Source organism: Magallana gigas, chromosome 5 (genome assembly GCF_963853765.1).
Source record: "Magallana gigas chromosome 5, xbMagGiga1.1, whole genome shotgun sequence".
Taxonomy (NCBI): domain Eukaryota; kingdom Metazoa; phylum Mollusca; class Bivalvia; order Ostreida; family Ostreidae; genus Magallana; species Magallana gigas.
Genome location: NC_088857.1, coordinates 19,557,765 through 19,585,601, shown reverse-complemented (window position 1 = coordinate 19,585,601; position 27,837 = coordinate 19,557,765). Strand labels below are relative to the sequence as shown.

General features: G+C 33.3%; 1 protein-coding gene across 7 annotated transcripts; it reads right to left on the bottom strand.

Annotated features, from left to right (window-relative positions):
• Positions 1-167: 167 nt before the first annotated feature.
• On the bottom strand, positions 168-26,493 carry LOC105330232 (serine/arginine repetitive matrix protein 2). Of its 7 annotated transcripts, none has more exons than XM_066084615.1 (6): positions 26,170-26,493; positions 17,871-17,958; positions 6,283-6,443; positions 2,750-2,905; positions 2,526-2,573; positions 168-2,423 (listed from the first exon to the last, which is right to left on the bottom strand). In XM_066084615.1, the coding sequence occupies exons 2-6, from the start codon at positions 17,878-17,880 to the stop codon at positions 513-515; spliced, it is 2,286 nt and encodes a 761-aa protein (XP_065940687.1). In that variant the 5' UTR covers positions 17,881-17,958; positions 26,170-26,493; the 3' UTR covers positions 168-512. The 7 variants fall into 7 exon arrangements, with proteins under 7 accessions (XP_065940687.1, XP_011430138.3, XP_065940688.1 ...); XM_011431836.4 differs by lacking the exon at positions 26,170-26,493 and adding an exon at positions 24,935-25,050; XM_066084616.1 differs by lacking the exons at positions 17,871-17,958; positions 26,170-26,493 and adding an exon at positions 12,315-12,399.
• Between the last annotated feature and the right edge of the window lie 1,344 nt (positions 26,494-27,837).

Genomic DNA, 27,837 nt, shown 5'->3' with positions numbered 1-27,837 from the left:
ATTTAGCAGTGTTTAGTTCATATTAAATAAATAAAATCCACAACGGTGTCTTATTGTAAACCTTTGATGTTGTCCTTATTTGGATTATATTAATATCAGACCGATCGAAACTTAAGCTACATTGAGAGACGTCAGACTTCCAAATAGAACCATTTTAACAAGACCTAATTTCTCTTCCTTTTTATAACAAATTAACGAGAATTTTTTTTGACAGAATTTAAGAATAACAATTAGTTAATGTAATACAGAAATAAATTATAAAAATTCTAAATAGAGGTAAATATGTATATGTATCATAAGTGTAATGTGCTTGTTAGAAGCTTACATAAACTAAATATTGCACATACCCCTTATATTGCTTATAATACCTGTAATATAAACATAGCCATTAGTCAAATCGACCATATCTGTATGCTGTGATAAGCAATGGTAAAAATAACTACTAATATTCTAGCATAATTAGTATCAACTCGCCAGGAAACGAAAGATGAAAAAAAAACATCCCTATGAAACTAACTCGACAAAAACTTATCTAAATTTTTCTGAAACTCACTACCCATGACTTTTTTCATGATAGTCTTATCCACGGGAGGAGCAGGTGAGCTATCGCCTTTCCCAGCCAGATTTTTCAAGTCGTAGTCGGCTAGCTTGTCGAGCTGAGCGATAGCGTTCAATAACTCCGGGTCTTCCTTGGGAGGGGCCCTCGGGGGTGGGTCATCCAAGTAGGGTGCCGGTGTCTCCGGTTTGGGTTGTCTTTTTGGGGGAGCGGCGGTGGTCACTGGCGGGGGTGCCGGTTTGGTGTCTACAGGACTAGACAACACATCTGGAATAGCATCGCTGTCATCGCTGTCTTCAGGAACCGCTGGTTTGGGCCTGTTACCAGCATGGACAGACTCTCTTGCTGAGTGTTTTGCCTTTTGTTCTGGCGATTTGCCCTTCGTCGGAACCGCTGCTTTAGGTACTTTCGGTGTTTTCTTTTTATTTTCTTTCTCGCGATTATTCTCTTTTTCAGACTCAGAAGAATGGTCCCATTTAATCTCTCTTGGTTTTCTTTTCGGAGTTTCTTCATCTTCATCTTCGTCCGATGATTCAACTCTGGCTTTCCCTTTTTTTGGGTTCGACCTTTTTTCCGGAACCTTTTCCTTTTTCCGTTTGGGGCTTGTCTTCGGCGAGTCTTCCTCTTCTTCATCTTCAGATGTCTCAGGCCTCGTCTTCTTTTTCTTTGGTTTTTCTTTGGGGCTCTTTTTCTTTGGACTTCTTGGTATTGACTCGTCGCTTTCTTCAGACGGGCTCCGATTCTTTTTAGCTCTACTCTTTGCCTTTCTGGCATTAGACCGACTTCGAGATGTAGATCTATCTTTCTCACTTTTAGAGTGTGCTCTACTTTTACCTCTACCAACATTGATATTAATTTCCGGGGATAGAGACCCAGAGGAGTCTCTACGATGTTTCGACCTCTTTCTTTTCCCTGACGGAGTTCTTGACTTAGACCTGTCTTTCTTGCGACTTTTAGAGCGACCTCTGCTTTTTTCTGGCGACGGAGAGCGAGATCGACGGGAGTTTCGATCCCGAGATGGAGATCTTTTTCGAGACCTGGATGGAGATTTGGAATGTTTGTGTTTCGGTGATCTTGATTTGGAACGGGACTTGTTTCTTTTTCTTGAATCTGATCGACTCCTTCGTCTTCCTCGCGATCTTGAACGACTTCTGTGAGGAGATTTTTTATTTCGAGAATTCGAACGACTGCGCTTTCTCTTTCGTGAATCTGATCTACTTCGTTGTCTGTCTGTGTTGTTATGAGTAACCACAACAATGTGTCTCTTACGCGAGTCTGATCGACTTCTGCGCCTCTTTCGAGAATCTGAACGACTCCTACTTCTTCTCCTCCTCGAACTTGATCGACTCCGTCTACGTTTTTCAGAATCAGATCGACTCTTTTGCCGCCTTCTGGAATCGGACCGAGATCGTCGACGCTCATTGTTTGCGTGCACAACAACTGCCACAGTTTCTCGTCTCGGCGACTTTGATCTAGATCTTGATCTCTGACGGTGTTTCTCGACTCTTGGAGATGGAGACCTTTCTCGCCTGCTTTCTCTTGGTGGTGGGGTTCGAGATCGTTGCCTTGCTCTCTCCACTCCTACAACAGCCACGCCTACTCCAATGTCGGGATCAAAATTTCGAGAATCTCTGGGTGGATGAACTTGACGACGTGATGGATCACTGTCTTCCTCTTCATCTCCTTGCTGTGGATCACGTGGTTTTTGAATTGGAGGTAAAGGTTCACGTGGTTTTCCCTGGTGTTCCTGTCTCAGAGGAGATTCGTTGCGGTTTCTTGAATCTGCCTTTGGCTGGGTAGATTTGATAGGTGGAAGAGGTGGAGTTGCTGATAAAGAGTTACCCGATCCTTGCTTTGTCAGCCTCTTCTGTTGAGATAATAATACAATTGTCACATAAGTTTCCTTTTATTCGACACTCTTATAAAAAGTTTCATTTTGCTTTTTTTGAGCATGCAATGTATATCTTACCCTTGTCCTGGGTGAGTCCTCCATATCTGGATGAGAAGGAGAATGTTTCTACAACAAATACCGGTATTTAGATATGCTGTTATAACTTGTTCTTTGAATTCTTCTTGGAAGTAGGACTAATGAATACACTGAGATGTATCAACTTATAGCAACTATCCAAAACATGCAAATATGTGGTAAAATGTACTTGCATTTCAGAGACTGATTTTATAATTCATAATTACTTTGGGTGGGGTTTGGCGTTGATTTGCGGCCTCCCGAGATATCGTTGGCTCTGGGGTGGGGGATCGTCGCTCGTTCTCCTCTAAACTGGCGAAATCAGCGATGTCAACGCTAGCGAAGGCACTGTCGTTCCTCTCGCCACTAGTACCATCGGCTGACTGAAATTTAACAAGATTTTCTTTTTGATTGAATAAAATGAATAATTATTGTCTTGTTGAAGCAAATAAGTCGGTGAACAGCTTTATTTTCTAATATTGAAATACGTTTTTCAATCAAAGAAAATAAATTTACAGCAGATTTTCTGTTGTGCAAACTTGACCGCGTGATTCACGCATGCACGGTAAACTAAGTAACATCATATAAGATGGAGATATACATGTAATGTAAATGGGCGATACTCGTCAATGCTTGCGCAAGGAGAGAATTGCAAAAGCCAAAATATTTTGTCGTAGTTTCCTATATTGGATATTTTGCTTATATAAAAAAAAAATATAGACTCTAAAAACAATCCGGAAACATGGTTTTTTTTTCATATCTATTTTTTTTTACCTTACCATAAATAGATTCAACTAAGTTGACATCCAATCGTTCCGCATTAAAATTTCATATATGTGCATCAATTGTAGCACTCTCCTAATGGGCACCAATCGATGTACGCTAAGCTTAAAACAAATTTTTGAATTGATGGAAATTAACTCCATAGAGAGTAAGTACTTGTCAAACATCAATTTCTCACCAATACCACAACCAATACATCATGCATAAACGCCCAAAAGTTTTTTTCTTTTGTCTCAAAATAGAAAACCCTATTTGAAACAACGTTATATTAGAGCGCAAAAGGTAAAACTTATTTTTTTTTAAGTTCGCATGCTGTATGTTTTAATTGATTTAGAATTGAGGTTTCATGATTGTCTAGATTTATTTTAATAGCATTTCACAAAAATTTCTAGAATAAAAATATTTTTAAAGATGCCAGACTTTATTCTTTGATGATAATGTTAAAATCTCACCTATTGGCAATACCTTTGAGAGAAAAAAGTCACTGTTACACAAAGAATATCCTTACTTACTGTAAAGTATCAATCGGATTATCAAATCCATTAACATCATCCTATGCCGGGAGGAAATTTAAACTTTTAAAATCAATAAACGCTCTATGAATAATAAATGGAAAGTTTTGCTCTTTATGACACTGTGTACATGTAAACAAGTTAGCATCAATGTGGAATTCATCATCTATCTCTTTTTCGATTTTTCTAAATGCTTAAATTGTAGCATGCAGGAAAACTGATTCGATTCTTGAAAGAATCGTTGAAATTCACGTTGCCTTTTTAATAAATACGCAATTGCAAAATTTCTAAAATTCATTCTCATTGGCTATTAGCTCGTATGGTATATGCATATTTCAATCATAACCTGTCAGAATCACCAAATGTTTGGTTTGTGTGTGTGTGTGTGTGTGTGTGTGTGTGTGTGTGTGTGTGTGTGTGTGTGTGTGTGTGGCATGCCATCATACCAGTATTTTAAAGAAAAAAGAAGTTGGTTTTTTTCGACTGTGAAAACTCTGAATTGAAGTATATCGATTACAGCTTTGAACATTCGATCAATCAATCACGTCCCGGCATTAGCTTTGAAGAGGTCCAGACAACACTATCCAAATTCTCCTGTTATCGATTCCAGCGATGCTGTTTGTACATAATGCAAGTTTAACGCCAAACTGAATTTCGATAAGCAAGGGAATCGATTTTTTTGCGAATTTGAATTTCCAAAGCACTGACGTAGATTGAGTCCCTAATAATTATGTACATGGTTTTAGAAGCATGTAATAAAACTCGAATGATAAAATAATTGTTGCCGCAGCCTGAGTTTGCCGATCCATGTTGTCACTTCTGAAAGCATTCAGCGAAAATTTCAATACGATAAGGGTCGAATAAAACCATACCTTAATGTTAAAAAATATTTTTAATAAACGGTAACGATCATTGTAAATAAGCTGCTGAATGGCACATTGGCATCGCCTTTCCAGGTAATCAAATTACATAATCCGTGTAATAAAAGTCAGTCATTGGGCATGATTTTACAAATTTGTAACCCTAACCCAAGCTTCAAATGTAGTCAGACTAACAATACACTGCAAATGATTTCAAAGAAAGATTGAAAATATCAGGGTTTGTTCGGGAAAAACCTCACATTTTAGTTTCAGCAGCGGATCTGTTTCCGAAAATTTTAAATTCTAATCTACTTCATTTTGTAAATTTAAAATAAAATGACGGGGTTCTACTGATATAAACATGTTTTTCTTTAGGATCTTGGACTCGTTAAAACTAAGCTAGCTGTTTCTCCTTTCTTTTAAATGCTGATAAAAGTAAATATGCATACTGGGATGTTGCACAAATAGTCGCTCTTCAACAAGTATAAATAGCGCAGTTAACCTACGACTCTCAAGTGACTTGAACTCCATTTAAAGAATCTGCAGGCATTCATAAGTTGTGCTTCTTTTAGAATAACAAATAGGGTCAAATAGATCACAAATCGAAGAAACACATTGTGCTGAGAAAAAAATTGAAGTGTTTTCGCGAAGTGTGTGTTTGTCTTCTAGTTAAGGTACTGAACTCGCTACTCAAAGAACACTACTGTCAATTGTACAGAGATACAATGGCAAGAGACAAGACGAATAGGCAAGGGCAACGGTTTAACTGTTAAAAAGACATCTGTACGGTTTTTTTTCTGGTTCTTGCTTTTGTAAATTAGATTTAGCCATAAAAAAGCAAGAATATGAATTTGTTTATCTCTTCCTCCCCCCTCTTCTGTTTCAGTTATAATGGCCAAGATCCAGCTGCAGAAAACGCCGGAATATACATCTACGTGAATGCACCCCAAAGTATCACAAGCAATGTCATGATATTGATAGATGATTTCATGTACTATAATAACTACAGTTCGTGAAATTATCTTTCTATATTTACATTTTCCAGTGTCTTTGCCTGTGATAACACTACGTATCGATTTTGTACTATATAACCCATAATAAAAATGACACCAAATTGAGGCGCCAGCGGGTTTGCTTATTTATATTTCAATATATTTAATCGTATGATGGCTAATTAAAATTATATAAATATAAGTAATAAGGAATCATTCTTTGAATATTTTGAGGTGATAATTTCGGTCGGGGCGTGATCAAATCTATCATAAAGCCCTTCGGGCTTTATCGGATTTGATCACGCCCCGACCGAAATTATCACCTCATAATACTCAAAAAATGAGTCCTTATTCCTTATCTAAAACAAAATGTTAAGTGCCCATGCAATGATGAAAAAAAAAACCCCACTAAGATTGACAACATAGAACATATGCAATGTGTATATTAAGTATCCTTTACTAATTTTCAATCTAAAGTTATAACATGACCAACTTGTTATCTCATATTTTTTAACTTTAGATTGAAAATTCGTAAAGGACATACGATTGAATTTTCTAAACGTACGATAAAAAGGCAAAGCAGTGAACATTTATGCATGTGAATTGTGCTCACCCCGTTTCCATAGCGATTCATCCGTATCCGATCCGCAAGAGTGAGGCCGTCTCTATTTTTCCGTTTGAACTTGGTTTTGAGGACCCGTTTGGCGTTAACAAAGTCCATCCCGTAGGCTTCTTTGATGGCAGACTTTAATATGTCGGACTCGTGGCGTGTTCCTGTTTATAAAAAAAGTATATTAGCTCAATTAAATCAGCCAAATGAAAAAAGTTTTTTTTTTTCATATTTTAATTAATTTTGGTATCCCCTCTCCCTTTTCACGTATATAGTCGCGTATTGATTAACTATTTTAACAAAATAATTGAAAAACATTGTTCTATAAAGAAATAACCTCTCTCACATTTTTGCGGGATGGATTTAAAGATGAAATGACCGTCACCCATTCAAGGTGTTTTTGTATCGCTAAACAACGAAAATCCTTTTTTTCCCAATCATTGGAGAGTATAGATTTTTTTAATCGTTCAGTAGCTAAATCTTTGAAGGTGGTTGGAATTCATAAATAATATACATGTATTATTTCATTGTTCAAAGTTCACATTGATGTAAAATATTGATTGCGTGTTGGCATCTTGATGCTGAATTTACTTTTCTATCATTCGATAGGTAGCTGTGTAAACATAATGAAAAGGCATTGAAATGTATAATGTTGCTATGGCAGTATCAGCAATTATAGATTGGAAGTTCCTAACACTTCTTGCAGAGAGATTATTATCCTTGAAACCGGAAATTCTAAATCCTGCCAGATGGAATTTTCCAACGCCAAGTCAATATTTTCAGAACAAACTGCAACGACCGAAAAATCCTACAGGCATTACAAAACAAATGTAATGGGAATGAAATCTGAATTTCAGAATAACCATCCCATTGTAAAACTCCACATCTTCATACGTACGTGTACAGTTTGATATAGCACTTATTGCACTGATCACAAGTTTGTGGTTTTGGTGGGGTTTTTTTTAAAGGAGTGGCCATTTTTTGGTTGATGATCATGAAATCGTTATTTTTTCCAAGTTTTAAGTTGTTTAGGTAGAGTTTATATAATCAAATCGGCTCTAGCAGCAGAATGCTAAAATTTCAATTTAAAGCTTTGAGGTATTCTGAAATTACAGGGCGACTGTCGTGTATCGTATTGCAACATTGGTATTTACAACCTGACATAGTTCATTCAAAACTATGGAATAACAGTAACGGATCAACATTTCAATAAAGCCTATACGACGAAATGCTTTTAAGGGTATGGTGGAGTTTTTAAATAGAAAATCTGGATATCTGCAAAACATTAAACAAAAAGTATTGTTTAAGAGCATTGCTAAACATGAAAAAAGAAAATAAAGGGGTTTTATTTGAGAATTTGGTTTCATTATTTCTTCAAAAAGATTTATATTTATGTAAAATAGTATTTATACATTTTTGTAAAAAAAAAAAATTGTTCAGTTTTTCATTGCGAGAACTCCGAAGTCCAAGCAATATATACTATATTTGAGGATTGCCGGATGTTATGGTGAAAAGTCAGCTTGTATACGACATATTGCGAAGGAAAACTCAAACCATATTCCCCTCAACCAATAAAAATAAATTTTAGTTTTTTAATTCTGAGATGAGTGTTCACGTTTTTGACATGTAAAACAAGTGTTTTATTGACTATTGGAGTTTCAGACTTTCACGTTAATTAAATCATAAAATTTTCAACATGTTACATGTTACAAAATGAATGAAATCGTTAAATACCGCAGTACAATCCATACTTTCAAACAAGATTTCTAATTAGGATTTTTCTTAAAATCCATTTGTTTAATTGGTCTACATGTTTTTCCCTCTTTTTAGAAAGGTAACTGGTAGTCACAAATTTAATTGTAGATAGAAAAGTTTTGAATATTTAAGAAATATCGATTGAGAAATAATAATCCCAAACAACAGAAAAGTTACAGAAGAAACTATGAAAACAGTAAAAACGTTAATTCCTTTTGAAAAAGCTGCAACATAAACAATTTATACTGACCAAGAACACGTTTGTTAAAATAAAAGCAAGGCTAAAACAAGAGGTCAAAGTTCTATTAGTCGTTAATTTACTCAGAATACACCTAATATACTGTTTATGAATGTGCTTACTACAAGTGTACCACATTAACTGCTCATGTTCTGATTCTAATCGTGCAAGAATTCAAACTGAACACCACCATTCCAAAAAAAAGTCCCGTATTATTTTTAGCCTAATATTTGCAATAAAGCAAGGATAATTATGAATGGACGGAAGTAGGAATTTTTTGAGCCCGAATAAGTAGTGGATAGGTGAGTTTTAGAGCGGGTTCTTATATATTCTCGTAATAACACCCCAATACCTATATAGTTGTTTTTTTTTCGGTTCACCTACAAAATTCTCTTGACACAGCTCGAATCATTCACAGTCAATATATATGTGTATGGTGTAAATTTACTTTCCTTACTTGGTCAATAAAGCAAAATACCCGGTGGTTAAATTACACACATTTTAGCAAAGGCACTCTTTCTCATAACAGCTGAGCACTTTGTTTGACTGTTGAGGATAAAAAGAGAGCTTTTTAAAAAATTGATGAATTTTGACTTTATGATCAATATGGCGCCACGTGGACAACAAGACCCTGACCCACAATGTTACAGTTTATGTAAAGTCACCCTTGTTCATCATTTTTGTGACCGGCTTCGGCCGATCACAGTTGTGTCCACATGAGGCATCCGGCAAATTTTAATATTTGCGCACGCATTACACCTTGCACTACTTTATTAACTATGCAATGACAAACTTATTTTATCTTTAACTACACGTATATCATTAAAATTTTCTCTTATCCGTTTGCCTTTGAATATAAAACATTTATACAGTTACATATATAATGCTTCAAATCACGTTTTTCTTCACATACTAGTATTATCGGAAGTATAATTTGCCCACTTAAAGTAAAGTTTATTCATGCTTTGCTCTTTCGGAAATCAACAAAACGGTGCTATATATAGTTTTCTGCATGTAGCGAAATACTTAGCATTACATTAACAGAGCTGACCAATGATATTACATGCCGATCATTCCTTGAAAAGGAATACTTGTTCAATATCATTCATCATGTAATTTGGTTGGCTGCCATGCGTAACATCTGTGAAGGTAGAACTAAATATTAAATACCATGACCCCCAACCCATAGGAGGGGTGTAGAATTAATGTGAATCTGTAATATAAAATAACTCTTTGCTAATATGGGAAACAAACTAAATAAATTGTAATTTTGAAAAAGGTTGACTCTCTCAATTTTGTTGCCTCGATCTGGATCAAGGACTGTAAAGTTAAGGATGGGGTCCATTAATTGCATACTAAAATGTATAATCTTTTAAAATTGCTGTGTCTTTCTCAACTGGTAGATAACTATTGCATGTTCTAGATGAAGAAGGGATTTTCTAGAAATTGTGAAATTTATGGCCCTTGCATTTGGTTACGAATTTTTAGTCTTTGGGAGGGGCACGCATTTTCAATTTTTATTTCTTCCCTCTAAAGCATTCCAGATCCCATCTACAATGAGATTAAGAGGAAGAAATTGGGATGGATAGGCCACAGTCTACGTAAATCCCCAGAAAACATCACAAGACAGGCACTGGTTTGGGACCTTCAGGAAAAGAAGAAGGTGGGGAGAGCTAGGCAAACCTAGAAAAAGATCTGTGTAGTCAGAGGTAAAAGAGGCAGGATTCACCTAGGCCCAGTTAAAGCAAACAGGAATGAGTCAAATATGTTAAACCTGGTGAGTTCTGTTGTTCCCGAGAACAAAAAAAAAATGGACGGCGTACATGAGAATGGAAGAAAATGGATAGCAATCGGCCATTTGCTGGACTCAGGCGACTTAAGTGACTAATCTTACTATTTCTGTGACCTCAACTCAACTTGACGCCAAAGATAGCTTCAAAATGTAGTTCCATAACATTTGCAGAATATCATAAGAAAAAAACACTGCCCAAAACACCTAATTGTATTTAGACTTTCAGTGACTTTTAAAGCAATACGAAGTCCTCTGAAATTTGTCCATTATTAATACGAAAATTCATTAAAAAAACACTCTATGCTATTAAAAGAGTTTAGTTTTCTTATATCTCCTCTTTAAATTGAATATTATTTTAGTGCATTCATTAAACGACACTTCTTCAGAACAAGTGTGCAAAACATTTGATGAGTAAAGTCAGTTTTGTATTTTTCAAATAAAAGAGGTTAATAAAATTGATACAGCACATCAGAACTCTAAAGTTTAAAATCTGATTTTTTATAGTGAATGTCAAATTTCTGCATTAAAGAAAATACATGCATATTTTGCATGGATGTTCAGTCGATGTTAGTATTCTGTCTCATGTCAAAACTGAAATAATGTTTTTTGAATGGAATAAGATGTATTCTCACTTGATTGCTGTACTTTTTAGGATGAATTAAGTATATATATATTTTTAAAAAACCGTTCATCAATTATTTTTATAAAGATCGTAAGACAAATTAATACACATGATCTTTCAAAGTATTCTACATGTATGTATTTCTCTATTCGTTGTTCTGTATATTAGTGCACATTTACTATGCAACTAATTTATACTAGTAATTATTTCTATACATTAAAAATGTTGACAATATCCGTTTCAAATGTACATTTATGTACCTCATCTTGTTCATTTTTCTTATCAAAAGTGATATAGGGTTTCATTATATAGAAAATAATGTGGATGAAAGTATACTTTATTCAAAACATCGGGTTTTTTTTAAATCTCAAGTTGTGCAATATTTGAGCATAAAATGCATTTCAAAACTTCCTAGACGGTCATGATTTTATACCCTACAGAAACGCAAGTTTCGAATTTATGACTTGTAGATCAGTACCTTGCGCTTCCTCCTATGTTTACATTTGCAAAAAAAGTTTGTTACAACATGGATCCCATACCACCTTAAGCTAAAATCATATTAAAATGTTAGTCATAGAATAGTACTACTAGTAGTTTATCAAAAGTGATTATGAACGTTTTAGTATGATATTTATAAAACTCAAAACGATAACCCTCCTTACCTAAGGTGCCATGGACTATATCGATATCTCCAAAAAACCTGACGATTTCACTCTATCAAAGGCAGAGTCCAAAATGACATCAGATGATCTAAACAGGTTTGATTTTTGCTTTAACACCTCAGTAGTCCGGGTATGAATCATATAATTGTTCGTGTTTAGTGTGTAAAAAAACAGTCAATGATGATATTTATTGAAGCGCTTTGCTACGGCGTTTAGGATTTTTGGTCGATGTAGCCGTTTTCAGAAGACCATTATTTCTATGTCAGGTATCACTAACCACGAACAACAGACGTTTTGAAAATGTTGATTAGGGTTCTTTGACGCATGGAGACGGAATATTTGATTAATATTTTGGTTGTTAATAAAAACAAAAAAAAAACTTCACAAAAGAATGGTAAGTAGCTCTGTAAGTTACTGAGAGCATGACAACTCTCACATGTTAAGTAACGATATTAACTCACTTTTAAGATCAATGACAAATCTCGCACAGTTCTGAGATTCTCACACGGTATGAGACGAGATCAATTGTCAACTTTCACAGGGTACTTATCAGTATTGTCAGCCATTCTGACATTTCTCACATGGTGCGTGACGAGATCAATTGACAGCTGTGTTGAACTCTCGCATTACATGAAAAATTCATTGAAAATTCATAAACGTTCCATCAAAATATCTACTGACAGCTCTCACACAGCACGTAAAGAAACCATCCGACAAGTATCACACATTACGTAACGAATTATACGGACATTAACCTTCCAACTCTTACATGTTACATAAAGAGGTCTTATAACAACTCTTACGTATTACGTAACGAGATCCAATTACAACTCTTACATCACCAGATTTATTGACAAAGTTTACAGTTTACGTCACGAGTTCTACTGACAACTTTGACAGTTTACGTCACGAGTTCTACTGACAACCTTCACATGTTACGTAACGAAATCTACTGACAATGCTTACGTGTTACATAACGATGGTTACTGACAACTCTTACACACTAAATGACGAAATCACCTCAAAACTCACATATGGTACAGGACGATATCTAAAAAGTAAGGGACAACTTCATGTTGTGACGTATTTCCGATCGAAAAAAAACTCTAAAATCAAAAATAATTTTAGAAATTTTTCTTTCCCAAAATAGTTACCTACATATGTAACAGCGTCGGGCAATGAGTTAGAGCGTTAACTAAAAATCTGTATGTCATGAATTCGAACCCCGCTAGGGATTTAATAAATTTTATCTTTCCAAAAATTTTTAAAACTTATTTTTTTGGTCAAATATTGTAAAATTTGACCATTTTAAAACGGTGAAAGTATTTTGATTATAATGTACTTTTATGCACATCAATATCGACAGCTTTCCCATACTATCTTAATTTTTTGCATCGTTTTAATAAATTTATCTCATGAAAGATTAACTGATATTATTTCCAAAACTAAAAGGCCAAGAAACAACAACCTTGAGAGAAAATATTTTTTTAACAACATATGGAATTAAAAAAAACCCAAAAGCATGTTATACTAGGAATATTTTACCTTCAGCGCAATATCCACATCCTTCGTAAACATAAAACCTAGCACAAATAATCAGCTTATTTTGTTTGCTAGGTTTTTCATCGATTAAACAGTGCTTATTGTCATATAATTGTTTGCTATCATGTGTAGTAAAATTAGAGGAAAGTTGTTAGAATATGTTTGCAAACCCCCGTTGGGGTATTTGTTTTATCTCACAGAGATCAAATACCACATACAGCCAACCCATTGATTTCAATCCATAAAAAAACTTGATTTAATTCATAGTATATCCTTTTTAAACTTCTTTTTTAACTTTTAACTATTGCAATGTAAATTGCAATTATGCTTTAACTAAGACACAATCGTGGCGTAAACAACTGGAAAACAAGTAAAAATGAACACAAAGAGAGAATAATTTACTCTATATAATGAATAATGGCAATCGATGTATCTAAATAATACAAAAGCCCATGTAAAATAAACTACATATTACCCAAGTGTAGTTTTATCTACAGTTGAATAATTCTTCAATGATCAAATACTGAAAAGCAGGGATGAAAATAAAGCCCCTTATTTATTTATCCTCTTCGAAGTATTTGTAAATATTACTCTTGAATTCACAATAATTTATTTTCGAAGTTTAAAAATATTATTTATCAAAATTGTCCTTTAACTACTCTGATAACCCAGATAATATTAAATTATCTTTGCATAATTACATATATTACGATTTGACCTTTCCTGAAAATTACAAAATAGTGTACAATCTGGTAAAGAAAATGACATGTTTTATTAAAATTTACATTTTCATGACATTCATAGATTTACGTAGTTAAATTATCATAGGTGTAGGAATTAGGAATTTAACTGATTCTAAACTAGCATGAAATTTCTATTTTTAATCGAATAATTCAGGCACGTAGCATCGTTTTTTAAAGGGGTGGGGTGGGGGGTAGGGGGGTTGTACACCTACAACTTCAATTTTCTTGGTAATTTTCTTATTTTTATTTCATTTCACCCCCCCCCCCCCCCCCCCGATATTAGATGCCTGTAATTCATACAACAATTTTAAGCAAGGTATACAAAAGAAAAGAGGACCTGCTAAATTTGTGCATGCAAGTTTAATGACCGTTTCTACAGAATTTAAGTTGTCATATTTTTTATACGTTTATTTATGCTGTTAAAGTAGTTTGTATAGTTTTTGTTTTGGTGGAGATTCTTCATTGTTTGTTCATGTACATTTTAATATGAATATTATGACAAATAACATATTTAGCTGCAGGCTACTGATGTAGCTAATCTCTTTTTCTATGTTCAGAGATGCTCTCGCTACCACTCATATTCTGTTTTTAATAGTCGATATTTCTGCTGAATTATGCACAATGCATAAACAATTTCAAAGACATTCTTCCAAGCACATACTTTAAAACTTGTCCCGTGTCTCTTGTTCACAGATAGACCTCATTGGTTTCCGTGAAGTGCAAAGTTTTTCAGTTGCAGAACTTGTCGAAATGTATCGATCCACCATTCATGCGTCACTTTGATCTTCATGAAGAAGAAGATCACAGGAAACAATATTAATCGGTTTTAGTTAAATTCTCTCTTGGGAGAGAATAAAAGAAACAACCAATAGGTTTTTCTATCCCTATTGCTATTGCGTCCTTTCAGTGGTATAAAGAAGGGATTGCCCTATGCATTGTGTATAATTATACCCATATTTCAAAGATAGTTTAAATTTATCTTCGACGAAGCATTGTTTTTGGAAATATTAAAAACACGGTTAAGCCGGTGCAACTCTTCACAATCAATGCCGGTATATACTGTTTGTTTATACTGAGGAAAGCGATCGAAGATATCGACAAAAGCTGCTTTAAGGCAATATAAGCTGTAAAACATCGTTCGCATCGATTTCAAGCAACGGTTTTATTAGTTTCTAAAACATCGAAATATCTTAATTAGCATTTACTTCATCTTAATCATGAAATATAGATTTTTGGTATTAATTTACTTGTTGGTTATCGAGAGTCTTTATAGCGCAAATATGTTTGCAGCACAAGTAGTATTTCTTGCGTCGAATCAAGTTTAAAATGACGCCCTTAGCTCATAAGCAAGACAAATCTTGTTGATTTCAAAAAGCAGTGGCCTACAATGAAATAGACAGGCCTACGTCACATTGCTGTTTGACACCAACTACACAACGTCCAAGCTCTTGTTAAAATGGTTCTAAGGTCCCCTGTCTCTTACTAGCAGAAGTCACATTTTGTTCATGCCATTGAAAACTGACAGTGTAGGGGAAGATTAATATGGATGTTTTAATATGCTGTATACAGGGCATTTTTGCCCGCTGTTATTTTCGCCATTCTACACTTGCAAATCGTCTCGCCCAGTTTATTTTAATCTGCCAAGACACAATAAAAAAAATAGTTACTCTTTTTAATAAACACAATTATTTGAGAATCGTTCTGAATTCACCCAGTTTTAAATTCGTTGCTGACAACAAGGAAGAATGAAGCAAATTAAAAATAAAACGGGATGGAATACTTCTCTGGATACAGTACTACTCTGGAAAAGATTTTATAAAACACCAATTTAATTATTGTGATAATTATTTCTCATCTAATATGTTAAAAAATATAAACTTTTTAAAAATATTTAAAAAATGACAAATACGTTACCTTTGACAAAAAAAAAGTGCCTATGTAAAATAGAAAATATACAATATTTTCTTCTCTTCAAAATACATTTTAAAAATTTGCAGAAAAATTTTGTTTGAAATATTTTGGAATATTTTTATGTTTAATTTAACGTATTTTGATGTTTGTAATGCATAATTTGAATAGACAGGAGTCATTCACATGTAAACTACATGTATATACTTCGCATTTTGATTTAGTTGTGTATATAATTCTCAAATGTAGAAATTTCCAAAAGGCCAAGGCATAACAAAGAATTGTGAGCTCTGTGTCTCGCTTAAATCTCGTCGACTGGCCTCAAAATTGGTTGACTATTAAAAATGCCTTACTGAAGCATTGTTAACATAAAAGTCGAAAATGTTTTGCCCAAAATTGTGACCACTTCCCTTTAAGGCAGTATTAATCCTAACTCTGGTGATTTTGGTATCCTCTAATGAAGTTGCCTCCCCCTTCGGTACAATGCTATGTCGCCATATTCTAAGAGTTGTCTTATATAAATGCGCCACGATATATAAAGCGTTTAACCATGTGTAGAGTACATTTAATATTGCATGCACTTCCTATGTAATTCGTACATGTACAATTGTAAAGTTTTCATTTGGGTCAGGTTGAAAATAACCCTTAGTGTACATATGCTTATTGAATGATTCAATGTTGGAACCATTAACATCAAACTATATCTTAGGGTGATATATTTTTTTCTTGTAAAGTTTTTGTATAGTATAGTGTAAGAAATCGATTATCTTATCTATATTTTTTCCTGACTTTTCAAGATGATTTTTTGAGAGATATTGCCACCACACCACCATGTAATACATGTATACTCTGTCCCAAGTTTTTGCTTCCACCACTTTTCGCTTGATATTTCAATTAACAGAAAATTTAATGTCACTGTGTTCAAACTACGTTCATCCACTACTATGAAATATGCCCTGATTATCTGTTTTGAAACGCCCCCCTACCGCTTCAGGTTTCAATAAACAACGAAAAATAGAAAGTTTACGTGGATTTTGCATTGCATCAGCCATGGAATAGCCCGAATGTTAACGTTGAAAAATTGTGCGAGGTATTCCGAGTGGGTTTCAAATTGTAAAAAGATGTAAACATTTCCTATCATAAATCCCACTAAGAAATTTGTTTTAGTTCCTGTGAACTTTTATGAATGAAAAATGATAATATGACAATTATGATTTCTTGAATATTTTCCCTTTTTATAAACTGTATTTCTTTCACGGGTATGTGTATTTTTATTAAAAATCATCAATAAGTGGTGGAACCAATAACTTGGGGCAGACTATAGTATCATCATCGATTAGGCGAACATTATTTGTAAGATTAGCAGAAATATCATTAATGAAATATAAATGAAATGAAAGTATAATGAAAATACAAAAGTTCCCTGCAGAGTTCATTTCTGGATATTCTAACAATGACTGAAATGACGAAGTATAATCAATGCGGTTATTTCTATTTAGTGTCATATACCACAATGCTCTACTAAATTAATGAATTAATCTGGATTTAATAATTAAATACTTTCTAATGATAATGCAAAACATTGTCAAAATAATTAGGTATATCACAAACTACGAACCTTACACCATTTCCTTTATTTATATCATATATTATAGTATCAATTTATAGGTATTAATCAGTTATTGCTTATATTTATATGTATATTTTATTTTCATGATTGGTTTTCAGTAAACCTATCATTCAAACAGTCTCTCGGCCGATGAAGTATTTTATGATACACTTAAACTTTACATCCGACCGTCCATGCGTCGGGATTTTCAAGAAATTTTGATATGGAGGATGCAAAATACCCGAGAGATATAGAAGGTCAAAAGTTGTTTCAAAGAAGCGGTAAAATTTTATCATAAATTGAAATATGGAGTATACATCTGATCAACAATTGTTAGAACGTCACTTGCTACAGAAAACTAAACAAAGCCACAAAAGCAACTTATGGAGATGAGACGATTCACGTCTCCCTTCGAAATTTAACATTTACTGACCAAAAACCTGACATGCAAATTTAAAGCTTTTTATTGTGCCAATTAAAGAATAACATAGGAGTTCAGAAATAGAAATAAATACCCCAAAAAATTAAAACAACGCAGAAACCAGGTATGCAAATTTAACAAAAGTTTTTTTTATTGTATCAATTAAAAAAAAGAAGAAAAACAGGAGTTAAGATAAAAAAATGAATAAATACAAAATACACTTAAATAAATAAATACAAAATACACTTAAATACGACGTAACGCAAAAATTTGTGTCTTTGGAAAAAAAGGTCCCTTACCCTCCTGCATCTCGACGATGTCGTCAAAGCAACGCTTCGCTGGTGGTCTGTTTTAAACTCACGCTCCCTTTCACTGCATTTGCTCTCGCTGGAAGAGAAATTTAATGAATATGTTGAAAGTATTGAATTTCTTTTCTTTTGAAACACTGCTGTACTCTCTTTATTAAAAAAAGATCTCATTATGCAAATCCCTTACGGTTTTCTGGAAAGCCTTCCTTCGAATTGTTTCAAAAGGAATAATCCATACTATTGACATTAATACAAATTCAATTCTATTAAGAAAGTCCTTTGATAAAGCATTGACGAATATGTACCTTATTTATCACAATAAGGTAAAATCAAATTAATCATACATGTCCAAATTAACGAACGATTAAACATTTCCTTTTTAATGCTAAAAAATCTGTATCTTTTTCTTATGACAAATTAAACTAAACTATAATTTTCATATTTAAATTTTTTTTTTCATTTATCATACTGTTTACGTTTTCTCTTTGTCAAAAATATAAATCCTACCTTGTAATAATGTTTCATAAGGTATGGGGTATATATGAGAAAAATATAAAATGTCAGGTTCCTGTAATTGGATACCATGAGATTTTTGTGCAATGACAGATTTACAAATCAACAGACAACACAGTGTAAGAATACTTTTTTCCTTAAAGAAATATAAGATAAATAAATGCTTATATATAAGCAGTGCCTGCGCACTGTCTAATCCAATTATGTTATTGACGTAATTAAAATATGCTCAAATCAAATTAAAAATTATAGATTTGACAACTAATATTGTGAAAACTGCTTCGTCTGTTTCGGTATGCTGGAAACAAATATTTACTGACTATGTCCCGTAGGACAAAATCAAAAGCATTTTCTCCTCTGTGGGTACTAGTTACTGCTTTTTTAAAACAATGAATTTATTATAGGCGGGTAAATATGTATATAATATCCGTGTTAGCATGCTGTTACCCAGTTTCTGGACTGTGTTAAGTACACTACATGTATATTGCAGTCCTGGGTTTATGAAGGAAGTCGCTTGCTTTTTTAGACGGACTGCTATTGTATGTTTGATTTGAATTTAAACATGCATTGTAACAGATGAGGAAAATACCATGGAAAAACGTTTGGTGTAAAAGTGGAAACTCTGGTATCTATATGAAATATGTACTTAGCGAAACTTTAACTATGAAGCGGTTTAAGTACCGTAGCAGCCACAAGGCGAATCATTAGTCGCTTCTATGCTGGTCATATATCAGTCTGAAGGCGCATTAATATTGTGCTGAGTTAGTACGGTAGCCAGACTACATTTGCATGTACATGTATTTTTTTTTCGGCACAATGCACGGCGTTTTTCCTGCAAAATACACTCTCGACTGCTGATTTATGTTACAAATAGGAAATCTGTCGAAATTGGCTCTCCAGTTTTTATATTTTGATACTTGATATCTTTTGTTTAGAGACAAGCTGTTATTTTCTCATAAACACAGAATCAATTTCAGTCATTGTTATTTGATTATTATTTAAAATAATTAATAAAATTGATTATCAGCACTGAAAAGGTGTACTTTCGTGTAACTATAAAAAAGTATTCGTTAATATAAAACACACAAAAAAAAAATTTAAAAAAATTGCGCGATACTTTCTTTTATTTCTCTCTCTCTCTCTCTCTCTCTCTCTCTCTCTCTCTCTCTCTCTCTCTCTCTCTCTCTCTCTCTCTCTCTCTCTCTCTATTTGTGTAAATATTTAAAAAGGGTTTTTCTAAGCCCAGTTTAATGTTTTATATAGGGCGAATCTAAAAATCTAAAACCACTGTCACACCGGAGCTGCGTCCTCATAGCGATCCCACTGCGTCCTTAAATAATGTAAAACGCCAAGGTAAACGCAGTAGAGTCTCCTACAGCGCCGTAACAACGCAACGACATCTTCTTCCGTCGCAGTGGGATCGCCTTGAAGATTTTAAGAACGCCATGCGACGGCGCGCAATTTGAATATGCATAAACTACGCGCCGTGGCTCAGCGTTCTGATAAACACGCCGTAGAAGCGTAGAGAGGTCACCGTGACAGCGCTGTAAGATCTCCAAAAGCGCCACGAGAGCTCCGTCGGTGCGCTCAAGGAACGCAGCTAATCGCAGTGTAGACGCAGTGATAGGTCAATTGCGCCTGCACGGAGACCTCACGGAGTCCTTTGGGGTCTCACTGCGTCTCTATCGCGCTCTCACTGCGCATCCACAGCGTTTGAACAAGTTGTTTTTGATTTGGCTGTGTTTACACAGCGACCCCAAAGAGCTGTTGCTGCGTTCATCGCGCTCTCGTGACGTTTCTTCTGCGTTTATACCGCGATCCCACATAACATTATCTTGCATCGAGCAATAGTACTATAACCCAAGAAGAGAGCTATTCCACAACTAAAACTCTATCAGGATAAAGAAAGGCAACTCAATAGCTTACTTGGTTGGTTTGATTCATTGATATTGAATTCGGACAAGTTGTTTTTGCATTATGAAAATATTTGTTCAAAAAATTGCGATTGCTTCTAAATGCTACTATTATTGATCTTGAGAGAACTAATTAAATTAGGCTTGCATACATAGTAATATTTCCCTACAATAAACATAACTAAAGGGTTTGCAAAAGTTAAACAATGGAAATAAATTGGTTACAAGTCTATCGATCTAATAGATATACATTGGTTCACTGTTTTGCAGCAATATGTTGATATATGCATTTTGCCTTCAAGTGTTAATTTTAGATTCAACCATTCTAAATATTTAACGTATGTGACAATTGAGCTATCAAAGCCCATACTAAATGTGATGTATTAATAAAGTCTGTCAATGCCATTGTCTAGCAACACACAACCGTTGTCATAAAACTCGATTAGTTCTTTTTTCTTATTTTTCTGGTTTAAATAATTGTTCCAAAAAAAAGATATGTTGGTTTCTGGAGTTATTTTATTACACAATCAGAAGTCCTTGCCGCTTGTCTAATTAACATCATAATGTTTAACGGGGATTTTTTAACGAACGTTTTATCGTCGATTTTTATTTTTGGTTTAGCTATGAGTATCTCTGTCATAAATAGCATTGATTTTACTTTCGTCTTTAGGAATTTCTTTTACAGAAATAGAATGCATAACTTATATGTATATGCGACTACAAATAAAGATACTTTACACGAATATAAAATAGAGACCCCCCCCCCATCTCCAATATTGTAGAAATCTCTCCAGTGCTACAGAGAATATCGCATGTAAAATAGACGTATGTTGATTAAGTATTTAAGCACTAATTAAATTATCCTATTTGACTTAAACGTCTACATCTCACACGATTATAAATAGCCAGTTTTAGGATTTAATTCAGTACATGTAATTTCTCGATAACCCTCTGACAGCCTAACTTTTGACAAGGAGGGTAAAAAAAATTATGTATGGTAGACCAAATATGCAAATTAAAATAATTCTATAATTACAGAGGATTTAGTCCGAATATTATACCTTCCGCAAACCGTAAACGATTCGAACTTTGCGTGTTTTATAAGAGGAATGTATCCTATTATATAACTATTATATTCAACTGATGTATACTAGTAGTTTGTTGTATTCGGATACATGTCCAAAATCGGTGCCGTTTAGAGGCCCCTATCCCAATTCAAAACAACTGTCATTTTTCAGATGAATTTCCCTTTAGGGATTCCCTTAGCCATATAATTAAACTGAAGCCTTTCTCGGTAGAGCAGAATTTGATGACTATCAGATTAAACTCGATGACCAAAAAGTGATTTTGTATACCCTAAATATAAATTAAAGAGTTGAACAATTATGATACCAAGATATCAATTTACTCTTAAAAGAAAGTAATATTAAGGTATCAAAGTCGTCGTTCAGCCCATCGACTGTACGGAGTTCAAATGATGTGCTAATAAATCAATTTCTTGATCTTAATTAGCTTATCTTTATATTGATGATTAAGTATTAAACTTATAATATAATGGTGTTATTGTTTTTGTTTGCTTTGTTGTTGTTTTTTTTTTTTGGGGGGGGGGGGGGGGTGGAGGGGGTAGAGGGGGAGAGTGAAGAACATTAAGAGCATTTATTATTACTATAGAGCATTCTTGGAGATTTGACTTTTTAATTGTGAATAACATTTTTATACTGAGCCTTAATACACAAGAAGTTTTCTATTTTAAAACATTTACATGCATTAATCATCAATACAGAAGGCGTAAATCACAGACTGATTAAATAACAGCGAAAAATGCCCCATCAATAATTAATTTGCTGCCATATACATACACTTTGTACATTTGGACTTGCAGCCGGATAGTACTAACGAGTTCTGTGAGCACCCAAAAATAGCATTGGTCTTTACTTTCATTTAAAACTATGCTATTTTTCACGTAATTTCTAAACCTGTAAAGGTGTTTAAGTTTGTCGGACTAGACTACAAAACCATTAACAGAGTTAATACCATAAATTCTAAAGGGTAATGCACGGAAGAAAAGTAATTAATTATCGACAAAAATCTTCGCGTCACTGCGTTAGGTATTACCAGATTTTTAAAAAATTATTATCATCTTATTGAGATATTTTATTTCTTATTCAAATCATTATATAATTGAGGCTTAAATCTTAAATTTTTTATGTAGAAAAATATAAAATTTTAAAATAAAATTAAATTTTTGATTAAAGATATACAGATAAAAAAAATATAATTAAACACTATCGAAAAGCTGGAAATGTTTTTTTTTTATCCATAAGGACCATTTACATGATTAAACAATTGAATCATTGAAGTTTTGCTTTGATGGTATATGTATATGAAGGTGTAGTGTACATTTGAGTACACATGTTTATGATCGAATGACAAACGTTTTCAAACAAAAAAAGCGAAACTATGCGTTTGATTCGTTTCATGCACAATATATAACGATAAGAATATATGTTGGCTTGACCAAAAATAATTTTAAATTCTTTATATATTTTAAAAACAAATCATATTTCTGATTTGAGCAAACTTATCGCCCATTTCGCATTATTTTCCCGTATTTCGCCTACATGCAATAAAAATGGGCGAATAATACGGTGCTAACTAAAGCAATAAATCACAAAAGTATTAAGGCGAATTTAAAACGAGCAAATGATTTAGCAAAACTAACGAGGATCGAAAAAAACTCAGTATAAAATAAATACATCATTAAAACATATGGACAAATATATACATGTACCAAACAAACATTTCACGACATGTTTCATATATATCGTATTTATGTTGAAAAATAGATAAACAGCGCTGAATTCGTATTTTGAATTCATTTTTAAGATATGACAAATTTATCATACAATATACATGTATAATGAATACATTGTGTAGATTCTATTGTATTCTTAGATTCTTACAGTATTCTTAGTTCTATGCTGATCTGTAATTTTGTCATTACACAAAATCTTAATTATACCCATTAACCACCCTCATCAATCCTTTCCTTTTTCGCTCTCTTAAAATTAAGATTAAGTAAGTATAGAATCTTTATACATGTAACTATGGCGATACTAATAATCGCTGATAAAGAAGAACAAACAAATTCATGCAATATTAACAAACACGCAACTCTCATGAACGATGGTAAACTGAGAATAATTATGCATCTATGTCCTACGTATATATAGGAATGCTATTATCAAAGTAGTGCAAATGTAGTTGTCGTCCCTTGTTTAGAATTGATTATTTCCCTTGGGTATATTTATATCATACACACTTGAACACAAAGCCCCTTTTCTGTCTAACCACTGCAAATGTGTTGTTGGTGCTATTATTCAAACCATTTTTATCCTCAGAAAATTTAAGATTTCATACCAAACCCACCCATCCTTTATTCTTTCTTGCTTGTTTCTGCTTTATTCATCGAAATATGATATTGCTTGTTCTTAGTTTTGTATTGCAAAGCAACAATCTTAATCTTTAATCGAACTACTTGACGCGGCTAAAAAAAAATAGACGTATTGAGAGGCCTTTCCATGTCATTTGAAAATAATTGAAACTTCGACCTTGACCTCTTCCTGGGTCAAGGTCACATTGAGTTGAGATTTGATTTTTGTTGATGATTTGATGGGTTGATATGCATTTGATGAACTTATATTTACATATTCCTGTGTCTTTGCCTGTGATAACACTACATATCGATTTTGTACTATATAACTCATAAAGCCAAACTGAGGCGCCAGCGGGGTTTGCTTATTTATATTTAAATATTTAATCGTAAGATGGTTTAAAATTATATAAATATAAGTAATAAGGAATCATTCTTTGAATATTTTGAGGTGATAATTTCGGTCGGGGCGTGATCAAATCTTTCATAAAGCCCTTCGGGCTTTATTGGATTTGATCACGCCCCGACCAAAATTATCACCTCATAATACTCAAAGAATGATTCCTTATTCCTTATTTATCTTGAGTCTTATAACTCTAACGACTAAGGTAACTTATTTGATACGTTGAATGTTCGATGATACAGTTGTAACTTTTGGGCTTGATGTTTGAATGCATTCCATATTTATGATATGCTTTGAAAACAATTTGATCATTAATTGTTAATATATCAGCCGTACCCTTTAACGCCAAATGAATAATGAATAATACTTTTATTTGTTTAGTTGTAATATTTGAAATAATTTAACAGTTTACCGAATCAGTCGACATATGGCACAATGAAATCAACAAGATATGTTTTATATTATGATGTTGATCGAGCGTTTTCTATGTATATCCTTGTATTTTTTATTAAGAGCGTGTTCATTTGGGTGAATATAGTTATCTAGATTCACGGTAATTGTACAGAATTTTCTGAAATATTCGAAATATATGTGGGTAACGAGTACAATATTTTAGTTATCCATAATGAATAAAGAAACGGACATTCAGAAGTACTTAATTTTTAATTTTTACAAATGGAATTCAAAATGTTAAAAATAATAAGACGAAATAAGTAAAAAAATGATTATCGAAATGATTACAAACATACATTCTTTTTTTCATCTGAATTAAGATCTCTTAAAATCAACTCACCGTTCTGTAAATCATCATAATATTTATCCAATTTTCCGGGTGCTAAAAGAAGGCTGAAATCATTTGTTACACTGTTAGAAAATCCGTCAAAAAATTAATTCAACAGCATCCGATATTGATCAATAAATACTGTAACACGAATTTTTTTCCAGTAATCTTGAATGCAAATCAAAGAGTGCGATGGAATCAGTCTGCTTAATAAGCATTTCATGCAAATCAATGGAAATTCCAACCAGACGCTCTATTGATCAACACCTTTTGCAATTCTCTCTGCAGAATTTTAATAAGGGCAGTCGTAATTATTCTCAAAGTTAATTATTTTTACTCTCGCTTTTTATCTCCATTTTCTTTACACCTAATTGTTCTTACGTCAATGAGAAACAATACTGTCAAAATGACATACATGTAACTCTATAAATCTTTTGTGCGAAATTTTCTAAAACTTTTTTTTTATTCTAAGCTTAGGTATCTTTGAAGGGTGTTCGAAAAGAATATAGATTTTTTCTTCTTGGGCAAGGGGATATATATAATTAATTCAGACAACTTTTAAAAAATTATGTTTCTACAACAATAAAAACAGTGAATACAATACAGGTATACATGTAACAAATTTACTTCCTATTTTGCGATTTAAGAAATATGTTCTACAACAACATTTCGTATAAAAGTTTAAGCATATTGAATTGCTACTTATCTATACCAAAATATACAAACAGATAAGGTATTGACTTATTCATTAATTTTACCTTCAATAATTATTTTCACTTTTTTTAAAACTTCTTATTCATATTTTTTTCTTTTGAATTAAGAAAGAACGTTTTAACTACATCGTACTCCTACTTATGTCAGCAATTTAGAACCATTTTAACAAGATCATGGACTTTCAGTAGTGTAAAGCTGTCTATTCCTTGCGTCAAAACAAGTTAAAAATGACTCGGTTTCAAGCGAAATATGCACCAATTGCGTAGTCTTAGCTCAAAAACCAGACAAATCTTGTTGATTTCAAAGAGCCATCATGGCTGAGTGGCTAGCAGTGAAATAGACAGGCCTACGTCACATTGCTGTTTGACACAACTATCCAAAGTCCATGGTCTTGTTAAAAGGGTTCTATAGTTACAACTTCTGTATATTCAATTTTGTATGTCCTTTTAGCAATTTTTATATCTTTCATTTTAATTTAGTCACTTTTTTGGCAAAGTATAGCTTTCTTCAATAAAGAATGTAAATTTACTCACTTTTAAAAAAAAATATTTTCTTATGATTCCAGAACACGGTTCTCTTTTTCCGGTTGGGTAAAGCTATTTTTCCGTCAGTGTCAAAACTTTATGGTTGTTTGGTTGAGAGTGTCCATTTTTCAATTTTCCTTCCTAACTAGCTGGTTTGTTGTTTATTTTAAAGCTTGAACCGTCTATTGAATAATAAAGCTCAATATCAGAATTAATCCTTCCTATTTCTTGTGTTCATTACATTGCTATAAACGTTACACAAGAGTAGACAGCATCAGATATCATCGCAAACAAACATCGCAGATTGCTCTTCAATTGATTGCGCCTGTAAAAGTGAACTCTCTCCAAGAATAGAAATCAGTATTTCTAGCATCATTTGATAAATATCCGCAATTCTGCAACAATGTAATGATGGCGATCAAACGTCTGATATATTCCCCATAGTCCTTGACATTTTGAGATTTCCCTCCAAATTAAGCACTACTATTTAACAACGCAATTAAATGTGTTTGGCTCTTTATTCATTAGAGCTGTTGTTGGATAATTTTACTGCTTTCCGTATTCCATAAAGCTAACAATGAATACGAAAAAAAAAGTCTTTTTCCATGATTGTTAAGGTATGGCTCAGAGTTAAACAATCTTTCCTCGACCAAGTTGAAAGATGCAATCAAGCACGCCATGGAAACTGATTGTGAATCATTTGATGACATAACTTGTCGTTTGCATTTGAAGAACTTGAAGTGATATTTCTCTTTGTTTAAAGTAGAGCAATGATTTTACGGATCCGGGTTTTTTATTTCATACACCTACCAGGAAGTTCCGGTAAATGCTTGATTGATAAAATAATATGCATGGGAGAGGAAGTACGTGTTTGTTATGTAGTAACTGTGTCCTTCTATTTAACATAGTGGTCTTAGCTTGCAGATTTCATCAAAAGGACAACCAGAAAAAAAGAAAAGCAAAAACAAAAACTTCGTCAGATTCAATCAGTCGTGTATTTGATTTAACGTTACGAAATTAAATTCAGTGAACTTCAGTACGTATCACACAGCCATTTTATCTAAGCTAGTCAAACAGTACTTGGATAACTACATTATATGAAGAGATAACGTGTTCTTGTGTGCTTTTTTCTTAACTTTGTAACAGGTGACCATATATGCATGCAAGTGTATTTTATCTTTATTTTTTAGATAATGACATCATATTCAATTTATATTTCTCGTGCTAACAGTATCATACGTATGGTGATAAAAGCTCTCTCCTCATGTACCGTTCATTAATGCTGCTTTTTGCATCGTTGTGTCATTGTCTAAGTATGGAATATAGTAATCTTGTAATTCTCTTTCTTAACTGTGATTGCGTGCTCCTGATGAACTGCCAACAAAATAAGAGTAGATAAGAAAAGGGTTGTGATTTTACGTGTTGCTCAAGTTATTATTTACATATGTACATGTAAAACATTTAAACAATTTTATTTCAGGAAGTACATTGGTTTTGAGGCTGTATTGGTACCATATCCGTGGATCCGACATGTATTCATCCGGGATCTGTGGTGCTGATAGATAAAATCTAAAATATTTTCTTTGACATCACAGTTTGTACTCAAACAATAATAAATAAAATACAATGGCCAGTACAAAACTATCAATAGACTAGCCTTTAGATCTATATCGCGTT

Excerpts from the sequence above, each read along its gene's own strand:
- LOC105330232 (XM_066084615.1), bottom strand. Across the intron at positions 2,574-2,749 it reads AACGCCAAACCCCACCCAAA|AAACATTCTCCTTCTCATCC; the intron begins GTAATTATGAAT and ends TATTTGTTGTAG. Across the intron at positions 2,424-2,525 it reads AGGACTCACCCAGGACAAGG|AAGAGGCTGACAAAGCAAGG; the intron begins GTAAGATATACA and ends TTATCTCAACAG.